We start from the raw sequence: 18,767 nt of genomic DNA, 5'->3' as shown, positions 1-18,767 counted from the left end.
AGTAAATGTACAGTTTGGGGTTATTTCCATCCTCTCTTCTATTCTGTCTCTGTGTTGCTGTTCTCTGAAGGAGGATGATGAGTTCAGTGCTGTTCAGATTCTTCATATAGGTTATTCAACATACTTCCACACACAACTGTACTGTCTGTATGTTCACTCATCACCATAGTTGCATTGAGGGGTCTTTTTGATTTACTTGTTGTTTTTGCTGCCTCCTCGTCCATCTCTCTATTTCTGTCCCACTCGCTCCCTATCTCCTCTCCCTCCTCCCCCCACTCTCTCTCCCTCCTCCCCCCACTCTCTCTCCCTCCTCCCCCACTCTCTCTCCCTCCTCCCCCCCACTCTCGCTCTCTCTCTGTTTCCCTTCTTTCTCTTTCTCTGTGTTGAACCTCCATAGGATAAGCTGTGTCTGCCTCATCACATACTAGAGGAGAAGGGTATGATCAAGGTGAGCATGACGGTCCAGGCGCTGGTGGATGAGACCTCAACCAAGCAGGCTCTCTTCACGTGAGAGGGAAGGAGACCAACACACCAACATACAGACACACACCACTTAGTCTGGGGTTCATTTTGTCAATGTGACGAACACAGTTGCCATTGTACCTCCTGAAAAAGCCTTTTCCAAGGGACTGTAGCTTATATCTCAGTCTTCCTTTCGTGATTCTTACAACCATGGTTTGAAGTTACACAGTGGGGCCCCGTGTAGCTCAGTTGGTAGAGCATGGTGCTTGCAACGCCAGGGTTGTGGGTTCGTTTCCCACGGGGGGCCAGTATGAAAATGTATGCACTCACTAACTGTAAGTCGCTCTGGATAAGAGCGTCTGCTAAATGACTAAAATGTAATGCGTTGGGTGCCCTAAAACACAGTAGTGGGCTGTACTAATGTGGATATTCAAAGCTGACATTGGTGTCCACGTTGATAATTTTTCATTCTTACAGGAGTGCCCTGGTTTGTTATGGGAGCATCCAGCACCTTGGACACTCCTGTAGCTTGAACCCTGCCTACAACAGCTTCTAGCATGCTGCACTGTGTATAATTGACTATGCATTTCAAGGGCTGTCAGTTTCCACCCCTCTATTCCTAAGGCCAGGTATTATCACCCTCAGTAATTTGAGACTAGATACCGAACACTCCAACATAGCGGTCTCTCTGCTACAGCATCCCTATTTAAAGATATTTATAATGAATATGGCCAAGTGGTTGAGAATTGTATACATTGAAAAGAATCCCCCAAATATTTTTCTCTAATAGGTAATATATTTTAGGTATAGTTCTGTATGATGTTTTACTTTGAATTTGTCTCACCTCGTCTGTAGAGGTTGAAGGGTTGTCCTAAGATTGTGGGAACGTGGTGTTTTGGTTTTTGAATAGGAAGCTGTGGGTATGTAACTCAGGGGAGGTGTGGGCTTACTACACTGTGATGCTTCATTCCATAGCCTGCTTTTCTGTCAATGGTATTACTTGTGTGTGTGTGTGTGTGTGTGTGTGTGTGTGTGTGTGAGACTGCATGCGTGAGAGACAGAAGAAAATAGTTAGATGGAATGAAAAAGAGCGAAGGAGAGGGTTTGCATGTCCAAGTACATCGTATACTGCTAAATAACCTCTCTTGAAGTGTCTGGTGATGCTGACAATGCTAGGTGGTCATGTAGGACCTGCAAAGTAACTGAAATGCATTCACTGATTTAGAGACACTGTTAGCAGCATCTGAAGAGTTTTGCTTGAGTGCCCAATATCCTACCACTACACAAACAGCAGAACACTCCAATATAAGCATACTAGGTGTGTGTGCGTGTATACGTGTGAGCGAGCGGTGGTGTTTTTTCTATTGTACAGATATAATGCATTTTCTACAGCTTGGTATCCAAAGCATAAGCTTTAGCAGTAATATCAAACACAATGTTTCACTGGATAGATTTGACAGTTGCCAAAACAACTAAACTGTTTTTTCAGAGCCACTTATAAGATTTATGATCTAATGTCTTTAGTATGGTAATATTTCTTTTAATGAGAAGTGTTGATGTGAAGCTGTAATGTGATGATGGTTTGTGCAAGTGGGTTTCGTATTTAGAAAGTATTTATATAACTCTATTAATAGTATTTTTTATATTTTAGTTAAACTAACAGTCACTGCCTTAGATAAACAGCCACACTCCTCAGGCAAAGTTAACAATCTCTTAGAATCAGGATCTGGATTGATCTCGTTGTTAACATAGCTATAATGCAAAGTAATAACAATTACAACACTACTACTATTTATGTACAGCTAACTGCCAAAACAGCTTAAATGCGCCTTGGCATAGATTCTACAAGTGTCTGGAACTCTATTGTAGGGATACAACACCATTCTTCTACAAGAAATTCCATAATTTGGTGTTTTATTGATGGTGGTGGAAAATGCTGTCTCAGGCGCCGCTCCAGAATCTCCCATAAGTGGTCAATTGAGTTGAGATCTGGTGACTGACACACACACACCCTTTAAACCCCCTATGCTCCTTTGAGACACCTCTTTCAGAGTCACTGAGATCTCTTCTTCTAGTTATGCTGGCCAGAATTATGGGAACTGGGCATTTTTATACATGACCCTACGCATGATGGGATGTTTTAATTGCTTAATTAACTCAGGAACCACACCTGTGTGGAAGCACCTGCTTTCAATATACTTTGTATCCCTCATTTACTCTAGTGTTTCCTTTATTTAGGCAATTACCTGTATATAATGTAGCTTATATTTAATATAATTCACAATACATTAAAAATAAAAATAAACATTATGCACATGAATCCTACTTTAATACTCAAAGTAATTCCCTTTCCACTTAGCTAAATGGAACTACTAAGAGGCTAACATACCAGTATCTCCTTCTCCCAGTTCTAACATTTCCTTCAATATTTTGATGATAGACCAGAGATATGTGGAGACTGAAGGGAAATGTGACAGGGATATTTGTTAAGTAAGAGAAAGTGACTGTGTATTGTTTCCTTTAGGCATTATGGAGGTTTGGGCCATGTGCTGCAAAACCTTTAGAAACTTAACGAGGGGACTTTACATGAAAAGAGATCATTACTTTACTGTTCATTGATTAGTCAGTCAATCCCTTTGGCCTTTGGGAGGTTGATGTTTATTGTCATGAATCTTGCCCAGGAGGCAGAATTGAGGATTTCCGTTAGATGGGCCAGCTGCAAAGTCAAAGTTGGATATATCGAAAAAAATTCATGAAAACAGAAATTAGCTTTTTGGTCTTCATTTAGGGTTAGGCATTAGGGTTAGCAGTGTGGTTAAGGTTAGGGTTCAAATCTGATTTTATGACTTTGTGGCTCTGCCATCTAGAGACCACTCTGCAGAGCTGCCTACAGGGCAAGATTCATGACAATAAATGCTAACCTGCCTTTGGGAGTGGCTGTGTGGCTGCCGACTGGCCTGAAATGATCTGCACTTTAAAAATAAGTATTTATAGTTTGTTTTGACAACTAACAAATCTCAGTGCTCCATTTTGATTTAGAAATGTATGTACGGCATAATATGAAATTGAATTCAAACTATATTATATAATTGTGAGAAATGTTTTTACCACGGTGTAACTGTTGACTGCTGAGTGTTGAGCAGTTGTTTTCTACCTTTCTCTGTACATAGTCCTGAAAGCTTGTACTCAGTTTTGTACTTATGATTGGGAGGACATTTATTTTTAAGTGATGTATGTTTGTTTCTTTTGCATTTTGATGTACCATATAGAGTACCAGTCAAAAGTTTGGACACACCTACTCATTCAAGGGTTTTTCTTTATTTTTACTATTTTCTACATTGTAGAATAATAGTGAAGACATCAAAACTATGAAATAACGCATATGGAATCAGGTACTAACCAAAAACGTGTTAAACAAATCAAAATATATTTTAGATTCTTCAAAGTAGCCACCCTTTGCCTTGATGACCACTTTGCACACTCTTGGCATTCTCTCAACCAGCTTCATGAGGAATGCTTTTCCAATAGTCTTGAAGGAGTTCCCACATATGCTGAGCACTTGTTGGCTGCTTTTCCTTCACTCTGCGGTCCAACTCATCCCAAACCATCTCAATTGGTTTGAGGTCAGGTGATTGTGGAGGTCATCTGATGCAGCACACCATCACTCTCCTTGGTCAAATAACCCTTACACAGCCTGGAGGTATGTTTTTGGTCATTGTCCTGTTGAAAAACAAATAGTCCCACTAAGTGCATACAAGATTAAATGGCGTATCGCTGTGGTAGCCCCATGCTGGTTAAGTGTGCCTTGAATTCTAAATAAATCACTGACCGTGTCACCAGCAAAGCACCCCCACACCATCACACCTCCTCCTCCATGCTTCACGGTGGGATCCACACATGCGGAGATCATCTGTTCACTTACTCTGCCTCTCACAAGACACGGTGGTTGGAATAAAAAATCTCAGATTTGGACTCATCAGACCAAAGGACAGATGTCCACTGGTCTAATGTCCATTGCTCGTGTTTCTTGGCCCAAGCAAGTCTCTTCTTCTTATTGGTGTCCTTTAGTAGTGTTTTTTTTTGCAGCAATTTGATCATGAAGGCCTGATTCACGCAGTCTCCTCTGAACAGTTGATGTTGAGATGTGTCTGTTACTTGAACTCTGTGAAGCATTTATTTGGGCTGCATTCTGAGGTGTAGTTAACTCTAATGAACATATCCTCTGCAGCAGAGTAAACTCTGGCTCTTCCATACCAGTGGCGGTCCTCATGAGAGCCAGTTTCATCATAGCGCTTGATGGTTTTTGCGACTGCACTTGAACTTTAAAAGTTCTTGAAATGTTCAGGATTGACTGACCTTCATGTCTTAAAGTAATGATGGACTGTCGTTTCTCTTTGCTTATTTGAGCTGTTCTTGCCATAATATGGACTTGGTCTTTTACCAAATAGGGCTATCTTCTGTATACCACCCCTGCCTTGTCACAACACAACTGATTGGCTGAAACGCATTAAGAAGGAAAGAAATTCCACAAATTAACTGTTAAGAAGGCACACCTGTTAATTGAAATGCATTCCAGGTGACTACCTCATGAAGCTGGTTGCGAGAATGCCAAGAGTGTGCAAAGCTGTCATCAAGGCAGAGGGTGGCTACTTTGAAGAATCTCAAATATAAAATATATTTTGATTTGTTTAACACTTTTTTGGTTACTACATGATTCCATATGTGTTATTTCATATTGATGTCTTCAATATTATTCTACAATGTAGAAAATAGTAAAAAAATTAAGAAAAACCCTTGAATGAGTAGATGTGTCCAAACTTTTGACTGGTACTGTACAATTTTGTACCTTTTGTCAAATTGCTGTATTTGTTGTACAGCAATTTCGATTTGATTGCATGAAACACCCCTTTAATGTCACCTTAACTGCTGTGAATACTGTATATATTTCTCATCACTTTATCAGTAAAGACCTTATCTGTAAAAAGCACATTGTCTTATGTTTGGTCTTTAGTCCACATACATGTATTTTGTATTGGTCACAGAGATGTCAGAGTGTGTCATAAGATGGCAACAAATGTAATCAAAAGGAGTAACTGAACCTTTATTTTGCAAAAACACAGTTGGAGTGACCATGTGATTGGCATGCAAGCTACTCTTAACACCAAACATCCTGGTCCCACTATTGTATTTTCTCAGCTTGACTCAACACAGCAGGTGTGTTCATTTCGGCTCACCTGGCATTTCCGGTTCATTTCAGTTCACCAGGCACTATGAATCTCTGTATGGGACAGGTGCATAGTAGCAGGTACACAGTTAGGGTAGAAGGCACAGAGGAGAAAGCCTGGTTGAGTTCTGGTCCAGCAGTCATGTATGGAACGCCGTTTGGGTCTTTGCGTGTCAAAAAAGATACACGTCAAATAACACCATTCTATTATATTATAGAATGTTGTGTGTGCTGAATTTGCATGTTCAAGCCAAGCGCCACCACTATGATCAGTAGCACTGTCAAAGCTGTACAAAAAAAAGTCTGCAAACAAGCACACACCAAATATCTTTGATACAGATGTTATTAGCAACTTCTGGGGTAGCCAGCTAGCTTTAGCTTGGTAACGTTACCTACAGTGGCTTGCGAAAGTTTTCACCCCCCTTGGCATTTTTCCTATTTTGTTGCCTTACAACCTGGAATTCAAATGGATATTTGGGGGTTTGTATCATTTGATATACACAACATGGCTACCACTTTGAAGTTGCCCAACATTTTTTTGGGGTGAAACAAACAAGAAATAAGCCAAAAAACAGAACTTGAGCGTGCATAACTATTCACCCCCCCACCCCCCCCCCCAAAGTCAATACTTTGTAGAGCCACCTTTTGCAGCAATTACAGCTGCATGTCTCTCGGGGTATGTCTCTATAAGCTTGGCACATCTAGCCACTGGGATTTTTGCCCATACTTCAAGGCAAAACTGCTCCAGCTCCTTCAAGTTGGATGGGTTCCGCTGGTGTACAGCAATCTTTAAGTCATACCACAGATTCTCAATTGGATTGAGGTCTGGGCTTTGACTAGGCCATTCAAAGACATTTAAATGTTTCCCCTTAAACCACTTGAGTGTTGCTTTAGCAGTATGCTTAGGGTCATTGTCCTGCTGGAAGGTCAACCTCTGTCCCAGTCTCATATCTCTGGAAGACTGAAACAGGTTTCCCTCAAGAAGTTCCCTTCCATCATTCCTTCAATTCTGACCAGTTTCCCAGTCCCTGCCGATGGAAAAAACATGGTGTTCTCGGGGGGATGAGAGGTGTTGGGTTTGCGCCAGACATAGCACTTTCCTTGATGGCCAAAAAGCTCAATTTTAGTCTCATCTGACCAGAGTACCTTCTTCCATATGTTTGGGGAGTCTCCCACATGCCTTTTGGTGAACACCAAACGTGTTTGCTTATTTTTTTTCTTTAAGCAATGGCTTTTTTCTGGCCACTTCCGTAAAGCCCAGCTCTGTGGAGTGTACGGCTTAAAGTGGTCCTACGGACAGATACTCCAATCTCCGCTGTGGAGTTTTGCAGCTCCTTCAGGGTCATCTTTGGTCTCTTTGTTGCCTCTCTGATTAATGCCCTCCTTGCCTGGTCTGTGAGTATTGGTGGGCGGCCCTCTCTTTGCAGGTTTGTTGTGGTGCCATATTCTTTCAATTTTTTAATAATGGATTTAATGGTGCTCTGTGGGATTTTCAAAGTTTCTGATATTTTTTTATAACCCAACCCTGATCTGTACTTCTCCACAACTTTGTCCCTGACCTGTTTGGAGAGCTCCTTGATCTTCATGGTGCCGCTTGCTTAGTGGTGTTGCAGACTCTGGGGCCTTTCAGAACAGGTGTATATATACTGAAATCATGTGACAGATCATGTGACACTTAGATTGCGCACAGGTGGACTTTATTTAACTAATTGTGACTTCTGAAGGTAATTGGTTGCACCAGATCTTTATTTAGGGGCTTCATAGCAAAGGGGTGAATACATATGCACGCACCACTTTTCCATTATTTATGTTTTGAAACAAGTTATGTTTTTCATTTCACTTCACCAATTTGGACTATTTTGTGTATGTCCATTACATGAAATCCAAATAAAAATACATTTAAATTACAGGTTGTAATGCAACAAAATAGGAAAAACGCCAAGGGGGATGAATAGTTTTGCAAGGCACTGTAGCTAGCACCAATGCAACTAATGTTAGCCTGAAAACAATGATCAATAGAAACTGCAGTCATTTTCAATATTCTTAGCAATGATTTAAGAATATATGTGAGTAAGTATTAGCTAGGTAGCTACTTAAACTTGAACTTCAGTTCATGAAAATAACTAGCTAGCCAGCTACTTAACCCTGTTGCCCAAAGCTACCTTTATAAGCAGCCAGTACACTTCATCTGGCTGGTGAGGCTTGCCCGAATTTGCGGTTTGCTTTCAAAATAAAAGTACCTCTTTGAAAGTGACGCAGAAGGTTACAATTGGTGAAATCATGCAATATTTAGACTAGATAATGTTAAACAAGTTTGGAATGTGGAGCAATGAAATGGGGTATCAGACTACTCGGTGACACCCACAGAACACAACTGTGAAGAGTTTACACAAATATTAGTGTTATAGCTCTTATTGCGGGACTGTGACTGTGGGAAATCACCTCCCCAGTCAACCTATTGTGCGTATTGACATTCAGATTGCACTGTACAGCCTTACCTAAGGATTGGGGATGAATTAAATGGGGTGTCAGTCTACTCTACTCAGTACCAAGAGCTTTTTTCCCAACGTCCTCCTCAGAGTTATCAGACTCCAAAACATCCAGGTTGTATTGTTTTTCCTCTGGAATACTGTTCAAAACACATAGTAGGGTGACTGGTACAATACATGTGGCTCAATTCACAGTGGTTTCAGAGTCCCGCAATAAGAGCTACGACGCTAATGTTCTCTGGGTGTCACTGAGTAGACTGATACCCCATGTAATTTATCCATAATCCATAGGTAAGGCTGTACAGTGAAATAAATATGCCCCTAATGCAATTCTGAAGTCTAATACATCCAGTGTGATTTCAACAGATTTTGGTCAAATTAACAAATTATTTTATTTTGTTGAATTTATATAACAACAATCCAACCTCGTTTAGCATGATCCATGGCATAATTCCACTATTTGTAGTCAACTGAGCTACCCTGTAGCTCAGTTGGTAGAGCATGTCGCTTGCAACGTCAGGGTTGTGGGTTCGTTTCCCACGGGGGGGCAGTATGAAAAAAATAAAAAAATAACTAAGTCGCTCTGATAAGAGCGTCTGCTGAAAATAACTAAAAAATAATAATTTAAAAAATAAATAATACATTTGGCAACACTGTCAACTACATACTTTTATTTTGAAGGCTAACCGCAAATTCCACTATTGTGGCTAGATTCACATAGGTGGATCTGACCACCATTAATCAAATAAGAACAGTTGTATAAATTAGGGTTATTTTAGATGATGACACCTAGCTAGATAGTTAGCTAGCAAACTATAGCTACTGAAACAGTCGTTTTTCTATGCAGCAACATTAGCTAGATACTATCCACATTAAGACTTCCGGTTTTCAGATTTGGTTTCCAAAATAAGTCTGATACGAAAAAAATTTTTTTTGCAGCTTTGCAATGCGTAGTAAATCATGTAAAAAAATAATAACAATTATAACTACAAGGGTGGGGAAAATCTAAACTAAATAATTACTACATTATATAAGATAAAGCATATTAAATTGTGGAGCACATTGAGAAATGGTTGGAGCATAAGTAAATGAATGTCAATAACATAATAGCCTACTAGTAAAAAATATACAATTAACATTTTAATATATAATTATTTGATTGTATGATTCTTGTTCATTTACTGGTGCTATTGTTCAAGGATGCTATTTTGAAATGTAATGTTTAAGAAAAGTATTGCTGTATTTTTGTTGTATTGCACAAACAAATTGCACTGTACAGGAAAACATATTTTTAGAAAATAAATACGATTTGTGTGTCCATAAAACCAGGGTCCAGTCTACACACTAGAGTCCCTAGAATACAAATCAGATGCGTTTGACCAAAAGGAATAGGAAGTGTTGCTGGACTTTTTACTGTGGTCAAATAGCTTAAAATGAGGTGCCTGGACAGTCTGTCGTACAAAAATAACACTGTACAGGAGAAACGATTATTTCTGCCGATGTTTCATTCTCAAGTTTTTCTTTCAGTAATTGCAGTGACTTGATTTAATCAGAATCCAAAAAGTTATTTATTTGTGTGTTGTTCAGATTTTATGTTTCTCAACACTGATGTATCTACTCCAATGCCACTTCTGTTCTGAGCGGCCAAACATCGGAGGTCGGTATTGGCTATTAATTCCCTGTGCACCTTATATGCGGCAGTATTATGTAATGACAATGCAAGTTGCTCCCCCTGGAGCTGGAAATGGTCTTCATACCATCTTCATCTGAATGTATGATATCGCCTGAATATGAGACATGGAAATCTAGTGCATTCGCAGTGTCCAGAACAATAACTCATTTTAGCTTGCATGAAGAATGGCCATGGTATCCATTTATTTTAAGAGTTTAAAAAAATCATTTTCTGAGTGATTGAAAATTGATGATATTGAAAATGTACTACACAGTAAGGATTGGACTCTTTGATCTTTCCTGCAAATAGGCTTACCCATGAGAACTTTTTGACATACCTACCACTTCTCTTCGAATGGAAACTCCCATTCATCACGAATCAATGTAAACGCCATTACTTTGAGTGGTATACCTGAACCCTCCAAAATTTGCCTCATCTGACAAAACACATTTCAGTGTATCCTCGCTTATTTCAGTGTATGCTGCTCATCTGATTCAGTTCATAGAGCTTACGATTTCCTCATCTGATAAACCTCTAACACAACTTTCTGTCTCTAAGTGGTAGTTTTCATTCCAAAACTACCACTTTTACATCGGCACCACTGACACTTCCTCATACGAACTCTTGGCTACATCAGGATGAATGTAGCAGGTTCTTTATCCTCAAAACTGTGTACATTTTGCATATTAAGTTGGCAGTCTGAGGGTCTTCTCTGAGCAGTTGACATTTCCTCATTTAAACTCTCCACAAGCAATAGGTTTAGAACCTGAGCCTCATTTACATCATCTGTTTGTACCATTTTGTTTAATTTCACCTTGTTGTCACTAGCAATAGAATGTATAAATGTGTCACAGTCATCTAGATTATGACAGTCTATCATTTTTGCAGTTTTTGAAGCAGTTGGCTTCTTAACTAATCACCTGCTAATAATCTGTATTTAGCGCAAGGCAAAAGTGCATGAAAGTCGTGTATGGAATGGCATTTTATTTCACAGTAGGGTAAGCTTAAAAAAAGAATTAACTGTTAAGGTGTTTTGTTTTTCCAACTGATATTCAACACAAAAACAGTCAATTAATGTATTGTTTTGGAATTAATATAACATGCAGGATTAAATGTAGGCATTACAAGAGACTGAACTATTTTAAAATGTTGGTTGGTAGAACCCCAACTGAGTATTTTCCACCCCAGTTTATTTGAGACCGGTAGTGGCCTTGCAATTATTAAAATATTAAATCACAATATGCTTTTGGGTCACACATTTGCCATGTATTTGGAGATAGGCTGACAGTGACAACATAACAGTCTAAAAGTGTAGCTGTCCATGGTGCCAATGTGTCTCACAGTTCAAATGTCAACATAAAGCTTCCTATGACCTGTTTTAAATTCTAGGGACTCTAGTGAGTAGACTGGACCCTGGTTTTATGGACACAAGCTATCGTTTCCCTGTACAGTGCTATATTTGTATCATATAGTGTCCAGGTAACCCACTTTAAGCTGTTTGTCCACAGTAAAAGTCCAGAACACCATGACATGACACCATATATACATTCTACAGACCCTACTGATTATTCCCTATAATACTTTTACTGCTGCATCCAGAACGTGTTTTGCTCTATAAGCCAATATGTATTCCATATACAGTGATTTACATTGTGGCCAATGAAATGTGTGGAGAAAAAGACCAGCAACACTCCATATTATTCAAAGCTCCATGAAATAACACCATATATAGATTCTACAGATCCTGCTGAGTATTCCCTACAATACTTTTACTGCTGCATCCAGAACGGTTTTTGCTCTATATGCCAATATGAATTCCATATTCAGTGATTTGCATTGTGGCCATTTATTTGACCTTGGAACATGTTTTAAAACCCGAGTTTAATGCAAATGTCACTTAAATATGAACACATATGAATAATTGTTCATGTTTAGACAATTAATTGTCACATTATGAATAATTTACACGTTATTGACACGTTTCTACTGTTCCGTGGGGGACTTTTATTTAGAAAAGTTCCTAAATTCCGTGACCCGGAAGTACTTTTTATTTTAGCATTGCTGACGATACGCTGATCTATACAATCAACGCTCTAGCTAGCTAACTTAAACGGGCACTAGAAAGTAACATCTGCAAAAAGCACCAACTTGAAAGTACGCAGCCTCTGGAAGGCGCTTGATAAACTCAAGGGGCTAAAAGCCTTAAGAGTAAGAGAATGCAGCTACTGTAAATTACTGACAGAACGTGCAACATTGGATAGGTTTATGTCTAGCTGTCTGGCTTATTCTAGCCATTCCTATCCTGCAAGCAAGCTGCAATTTTGCATGTTCCCGTAACTTATACTTTGTGATCATAGCTAGATACACTGCAAATAATGATATTTGATGTACACTAACATACCTCGTTTAAATCACGACCGTAGCAAATAACTTCACTTTGGCTACTTCCCCACTGTTTGGGTTCCAGAGTCCAACGTGAGGTTCACGTAAGACGTCATGGGGACGCCACCCCTTTCATCGCCATTCTCCCAATATTTGATGACAAGCCACCGAAGGGTGGCGCCGTTGTCAAAGAAAAGTTGAGAGGCCCCTGAGTAAACTAAAACTATTGGAAAATGTATGACTTAAAAAAGGAAGAAAATAGTAACATGATCTATTCCCTGTCTATCAGAGTCTGTCTGCCTGCCTTACTAATGATTATTTAGTATTATTTTCAATATTATGTAAAATGTGTTTTACTTGTCTGAGTCACTTCCTGTAATTAAACCATTACACTAAAATCATGCACTACCAGATAGTAATTGCTTCCTGGAATAAACAATGCTTCAATTTCTGCTAGGACTAGGCCCAGGCCCACATGAGTGCCTCCCCACTGGGAAAAAAATTGTTGAATCAACATTGTTTCCACGTCATTTCAACAAAAAAATTCAATGTGATGACTTTGAATCAATGTGGAAAATTGATTACATTTTCAAAAGTCATCAACGTAAGGGAATTTAGTCATTGTTTTCACCCAACTTTTAACCTAAATCTAATGACATGATTAATTTTTTTTTGGATTTCACGTTGAATTCACGTTAGTTGACAACTCAATCAAATGTAAATCAAAACTAGACATTGAATTGACATCTGTGCCCAGTGGGTTATCTCCCCAAATGCAATCAGGGCTGGCAGTAATACGTTATATTAGTATCTGTATTAACACGCCTCAAACAAAAATGAATTGGAACCTTGGAATAACAAGAAGCTCGCTGGAGCGAGATGTTAATCAGCAGAATAATTAGCTCTCCAATATAATGATGTGTCTTACAAACCTGAGGTCATTTAAGTTGCTGCAGCATAATCAAAGTGGAAATGCTCATCAGCTCAATATAAACCTTGCTCGGCTACAGTCTAGAAGAAGCCATCAGCCATCTCACTGCTGTGGATGGTTGAATGATCCTCATTCCCAAGCACTTTTGTTGGTGACACATGCATTCTGCGTAAAAGTGTCAAGTAGCCATTTGGATTGAGGGCCCTTCTTCTCTTGTCAAATAAGGTTCTTTATGATTATGCAGCTGGGCACATGCTTGTATATGAAGCCTTTACAGTGCCTTCAGAAAGTATTCACACCCCTTGAATATTTCCAAATTTTGTTGTGTTGCAGCCTGAATTTAAAATTGATAAAATTAAGATTCTTTGGTCAGTGAAATGGTTTTATTCCTGTTTTTATTTTTATTTTATTTTTTACAAATCAATTAAAAATGAAAAGCGGAAATGTCTTGAGTCAATAAGTATTCAACCCATTTGTTATGGCAAGCCTGAATAAGTTCAGGAGTAAGATTTGCTTAACAAGCCACATAATAAGTTGCATGGACTCACTCTGTGTGCAATAATAATGTTGAACATGATTTTTGAATGACAATCTCATCACTGTACCCCACACAATTATGTAAGGTCTCTCAGTTGAGCAGTGAATTTCAAACACAGATTCAACCACAAAGTCCAGGGAGGTTTTCCAATGACTCGCAAAGAAGGGCACATTTTGGTAGATGGGCCAAAAAATAAACAGACATTGAATATCCCTTTGAGCATAGTGAAGTTATTAATTGCACTTTGGTTGTATTGATACACCGTCCAGTCACTAAAAAGATACAGGCGTCCTTCCTAATTCAGTTGCCGGAGAGGAAGGAAACTGCTCAGGGATTTCACCATGAGGCCAATGGTGACTTTAAAACAGTTACAGATTTTAATGGCTTTGATAGGAGAAAACTGAGGATGGATCAACAACATTGTAGTTACTCCACAATACAAACCTAACTGACTGAGTGAAAAGAAGGAAGCTTGTACAGAATAAAATTATTCCAAAACATGCATCCTGTTTTCTACAAGGCACTAACGTAATACTGTAAAATATTTGGTAAAGCAATTCACTTTTTGTCCTGAATACAAAGTGTTGTTATGTTTGTGGCAAATCCAATACAACACAGTACTGAGGACCACTCTCCATATTTTCAAGCATAGTGGTGGCTGCCTCATGTTATGGGTATGCTTGTAATCGTTAAGGACTGGAGAGTTTTTCAGGATAACAAAAGGAAACAGAATGGAGCTAAGCACAGGCAAAGTCCCAGAGGAAAACCTGGTTCAGTCTGCTTCCCACCAGACAGTGGAGATTAATTCACCTTTCAGCAGGACAATAACCTAAAATACAAGGCCACATCTACACTGGAGTTGCTTAACAAGAAGACAATGAATGTTCCTGAGTGGCCGAGTTACCGTGTTGACTTAAATCTACTTGAAAATCTATGGCAAAACCTGAAAATGGTGTTCTAGCAATGATCAACAACCAATTTGACAGAGCTTGAAGAATTTTGAAAAGCATAATGGGCAAATGTTGCAGAATCCAGGTGTGGAAAGCTCTTATAGACTTACTCAGAAAGACTCACAGCTGTAATCGCTGCAAAAGGTGCTTCTACAAAGTATTGACTCAGGGGTGTGAATACTTATGTTAATGAGAGATTTCTGTATTTCATTATCAATAAATGTGCAACATTTCTACAAACATGTTTTCACTTTGTCATTATGGGGTATTGTGTGTAGATGGGTGAAAAAATACATATATTTAATACATTTTAAATTCAGGCTGTAACACGTGTCAATCTCATTCCACAGAGAGCTGAGTGTCTGCGGGTTTTCGCTCCTTCCTTGTACTTGATTGATGAATTAAGGTCACTAATTAGTAAGAAACTCCCCTCACCTGGTTGTCTAGGTCTTAATTGAAAGGAAAAACCAAAAACCAGCAGACACTAGGCCCTCCATGGAATGAGTTTGACACCCCTGATGTAACACAACAAAATGTGGAATAAGTCAAGGGGTATGAATACTTTCTGAAGGCACTGTATGTATGATAGCTGTCATTACTCTCATATGCTGAATGGTGTATGCTTTGATGATGATGTGGAGGAGATGAAGGGAGAAACCTAGAGTAGGCGTTGTCTGGGTAGAGGTAAGGGCAATGTCAGTAACACCCATTTCAGACAGAATATGTGGTATATTATCGGGGGGGGGGGGGGGGGGGGCATTAATAAAGACACATTAATATTTACTTTACAAACACTAATTATACTAGTTGACTGTACATAGTACTGACACAGTGGTTGGGAATGGGTATGGGAGCTGAACACGCAACGACCCAGACCCCTCTACTATCAGAGATTACACATACTGACTAAAATATAATAAATATACGTATTTTTATTAAATGTAAAAAATGTGTGTATATATACAGTGGGGAAAAAAAGTATTTAGTCAGCCACCAATTGTGCAAGTTCTCCCACTTAAAAAGATGAGAGAGGCCTGTAATTTTCATCATAGGTACACGTCAACTATGACAGACAAAATGAGAAAAAGAAATCCAGAAAATCACATTGTAGGATTTTTTATGAATTTATTTGCAAATTATGGTGGAAAATAAGTATTTGGTCAATAACAAAAGTTTCTCAATACTTTGTTATATACCCTTTGTTGGCAATGACACAGGTCAAACGTTTTCTGTAATCTTCACAAGGTTTTCACACACGGTTGCTGGTATTTTGGCCCATTCCTCCATGCAGATCTCCTCTAGAGCAGTGATGTTTTGGGGCTGTAGCTGGGCAACACGGACTTTCAACTCCCTCCAAATATTTTCTATGGGGTTGAGATCTGGAGACTGGCAAGGCCACTCCAGGACCTTGAAATGCTTCTTACGAAGCCACTCCTTCGTTGCCCGGGCGGTGTGTTTGGGATCATTGTCATGCTGAAAGACCCAGCCACGTTTCATCTTCAATGCCCTTGCTGATGGAAGGAGGTTTTCACTCAAAATCTCACGATACATGGCCCCATTCATTCTTTCCTTTACACGGATCAGTCGTCCTGGTCCCTTTGCAGAAAAACAGCCCCAAAGCATGACGTTTCCACCCCCATGCTTCACAGTAGGTATGGTGTTCTTTGGATGCAACTCAGCATTCTTTGTCCTCCAAACACGACAAGTTGAGTTTTTACCAAAAAGTTATATTTTGGTTTCATCTGACCATATGACATTCTCCCAATCCTCTTCTGGATCATCCAAATGCACTCTAGCAAACTTCAGACGGGCCTGGACATGTACTGGCTTAAGCAGGGGGACACGTCTTGCACTGCAGGATTTGAGTCCCTGGCGGCGTAGTGTGTTACTGATGGTAGGCTTTGTTACTTTGGTCCCAGCTCTCTGCAGGTCATTCACTAGGTCCCCCCGTGTGGTTCTGGGATTTTTGCTCACCGTTCTTGTGATCATTTTGACCCCACGGGGTGAGATCATGCGTGGAGCCCCAGATCGAGGGAGATTATCAGTGGTCTTGTATGTCTTCCATTTCCTAATAATTGCTCCCACAGTTGATTTCTTCAAACCAAGCTGCTTACCTATTGCAGATTCAGTCTTCCCAGCCTGGTGCAGGTCTACAATTTTGTTTCTGGTGTCCTTTGACAGCTCTTTGGTCTTGGCCATAGTGGAGTTTGGAGTGTGACTGTTTGAGGTTGTGGACAGGTGTCTTTTATACTGATAACAAGTTCAAACAGGTGCCATTAATACAGGTAACGAGAGGAGGACAGAGGAGCCTCTTAAAGAAGAAGTTACAGGTCTGTGAGAGCCAGAAATCTTGCTTGTTTGTAGGTGACCAAATACTTATGTTCCACCATAATTTGCAAATAAATTCATAAAAAATCCTACAATGTGATGTTTTGGATTTTTTTCCCTCAATTTGTCTGTCATAGTTGACGTGTACCTATGATGAAAATTACAGGCCTCTCTCATCTTTTTAAGTGGGAGAACTTGCACAATTGGTGGCTGACTAAATACTTTTTTTCCCCCACTGTATACAGTGGGGTGAACAAGCATTTGATACACTGCCGATTTTGCAGGTTTTCCTACTTACAAAGCATGTAGAGGTCTGTAATTTTTATCATAGATACACTTCAACTGTGAGAGACGGAATCTAAAACAAAAATCCAGAAAATCACATTGAATGATTTTTAAGTAATTAATTTGCATTTTATTGCATGACATAAGTATTTGATACATCAGAAAAGCAGAACTTGGTACATTTGGTACAGAAACCTTTGTTTGCAATTAAAGAGATCATACGTTTCCTGATCATACGTTTCCATCCACCCCTCAATACGGTGCAGTCGTCCTGTCCCCTCTTGACCAGGTTTGCACACACTGCAGCAGGGATTTTGGCCCACTCCTCCATACAGACCTTCTCCAGATCCTTCAGGTTTCAGGGCTGTCGCTGGGCAAAAGGACTTTCAGCTCCCTCCAAAGGTTTTCTATTGGGTTCAGGTCTGGAGACTGGCTAGGCCACTCCAGGACCTTGAGATGCTTCTTACGGAGCCACTCCTTAGTTGCCTTGGCTGTGTGTTTCGGGTCATTGTCATGCTGGAAGACCCAGCCACGACCCATCTTCAATGCTCTTACTGAGGGAAGTAGGTTGTTGGCCAAGATCTCGCGATACATGGCCCCATCCATCCACCCCTCAATACAGTGCAGTCGTCCTGTCCCCTTTGCAGAAAAGCATCCCCAAAGAATGATGTTTCCACCTCCATACTTCACGTTGGGATGGTGTTCTTGGGGTTGTACTCATCCTTCTTCAGCCTCCAAACACGGCGAGTGGAGTTTAGACCAAAAAGCTCTATTTTTGTCTCATCAGACCACATGACCTTCTCCCATTCCTCCTCTGGATCATCCAGATGGTCTTTGGCAAACTTCAGACTGGCCTGGATTTGTGCTGGCTTGAGCAGGGGGACCTTGTGTGCGCTGCAGGATTTTAATCCATGACGGCGTAGTGTGTTACTAATGGTTTTCTTTGAGACTGTGGTCCCAGCTCTCTTCAGGTCATTGACCAGGTCCTGCCGTGTAGTTCTGGGCTGATCCCTCACCTTCCTCATGATCATTGATGCCCCACGAGGTGAGATCTTGCATGGAGCCCCAGACCGAGGGTGATTGATCGTCATCTTGAACTTCTTCCATTTTCTAATAATTGTGCCAACAGTTGTTGCCTTCTCACCAAGCTGCTTGCCTATTGTCCTGTAGCCCATCCCAGCCTTGTGCAGGTCTACAATTTTATCCCTGATGTCCTTACACAGCTCTCTGGTCTTGGCCATTGTGGAGATATTGGAGTCTGTTTGATTGAGTGTGTGGACAGGTGTCTGTTATACAGGTAACAAGTTCAAACAGGTGCAGTTAATACAGGTAATGAGTGGAGAACAGGAGGGCTTCTTAAAGAAAAACTAACAGGTCTGTGAGAGACGTAATTCTTACTTGTTGGTAGGTGATCAAATACTTATGTCATGCAATAAAATGCAAATTAATTACTTAAAAATCATATAATGTGATTTTCTGGATTTTTGTTTTAGATTCCGTCTCTCA

At 39.9% G+C, this 18,767-nt stretch overlaps 1 protein-coding gene across 1 annotated transcript in view; it reads left to right on the top strand.

Annotated features, from left to right (window-relative positions):
• The window catches only part of lrch1 (leucine-rich repeats and calponin homology (CH) domain containing 1), a 96,662-nt gene extending 92,819 nt beyond the window's left edge, over positions 1 to 3,843 (top strand). The window contains exon 19 of the mRNA XM_084179929.1: positions 398 to 3,843. Coding sequence (XP_084036055.1) covers positions 398 to 511 — 114 coding nt within the window. The 3' untranslated portion in view covers positions 512 to 3,843. The remainder of the gene's footprint in view (positions 1 to 397) is intronic.
• Positions 3,844 to 18,767: the final 14,924 nt, after the last annotated feature.

Source organism: Coregonus lavaretus (genome assembly GCF_964263955.1).
Source record: "Coregonus lavaretus genome assembly, chromosome: 16".
Taxonomy (NCBI): domain Eukaryota; kingdom Metazoa; phylum Chordata; class Actinopteri; order Salmoniformes; family Salmonidae; genus Coregonus; species Coregonus lavaretus.
The sequence above is the reverse complement of the archived record's forward strand: the minus strand, read 5'-3'. Positions and strand labels throughout refer to the sequence as shown.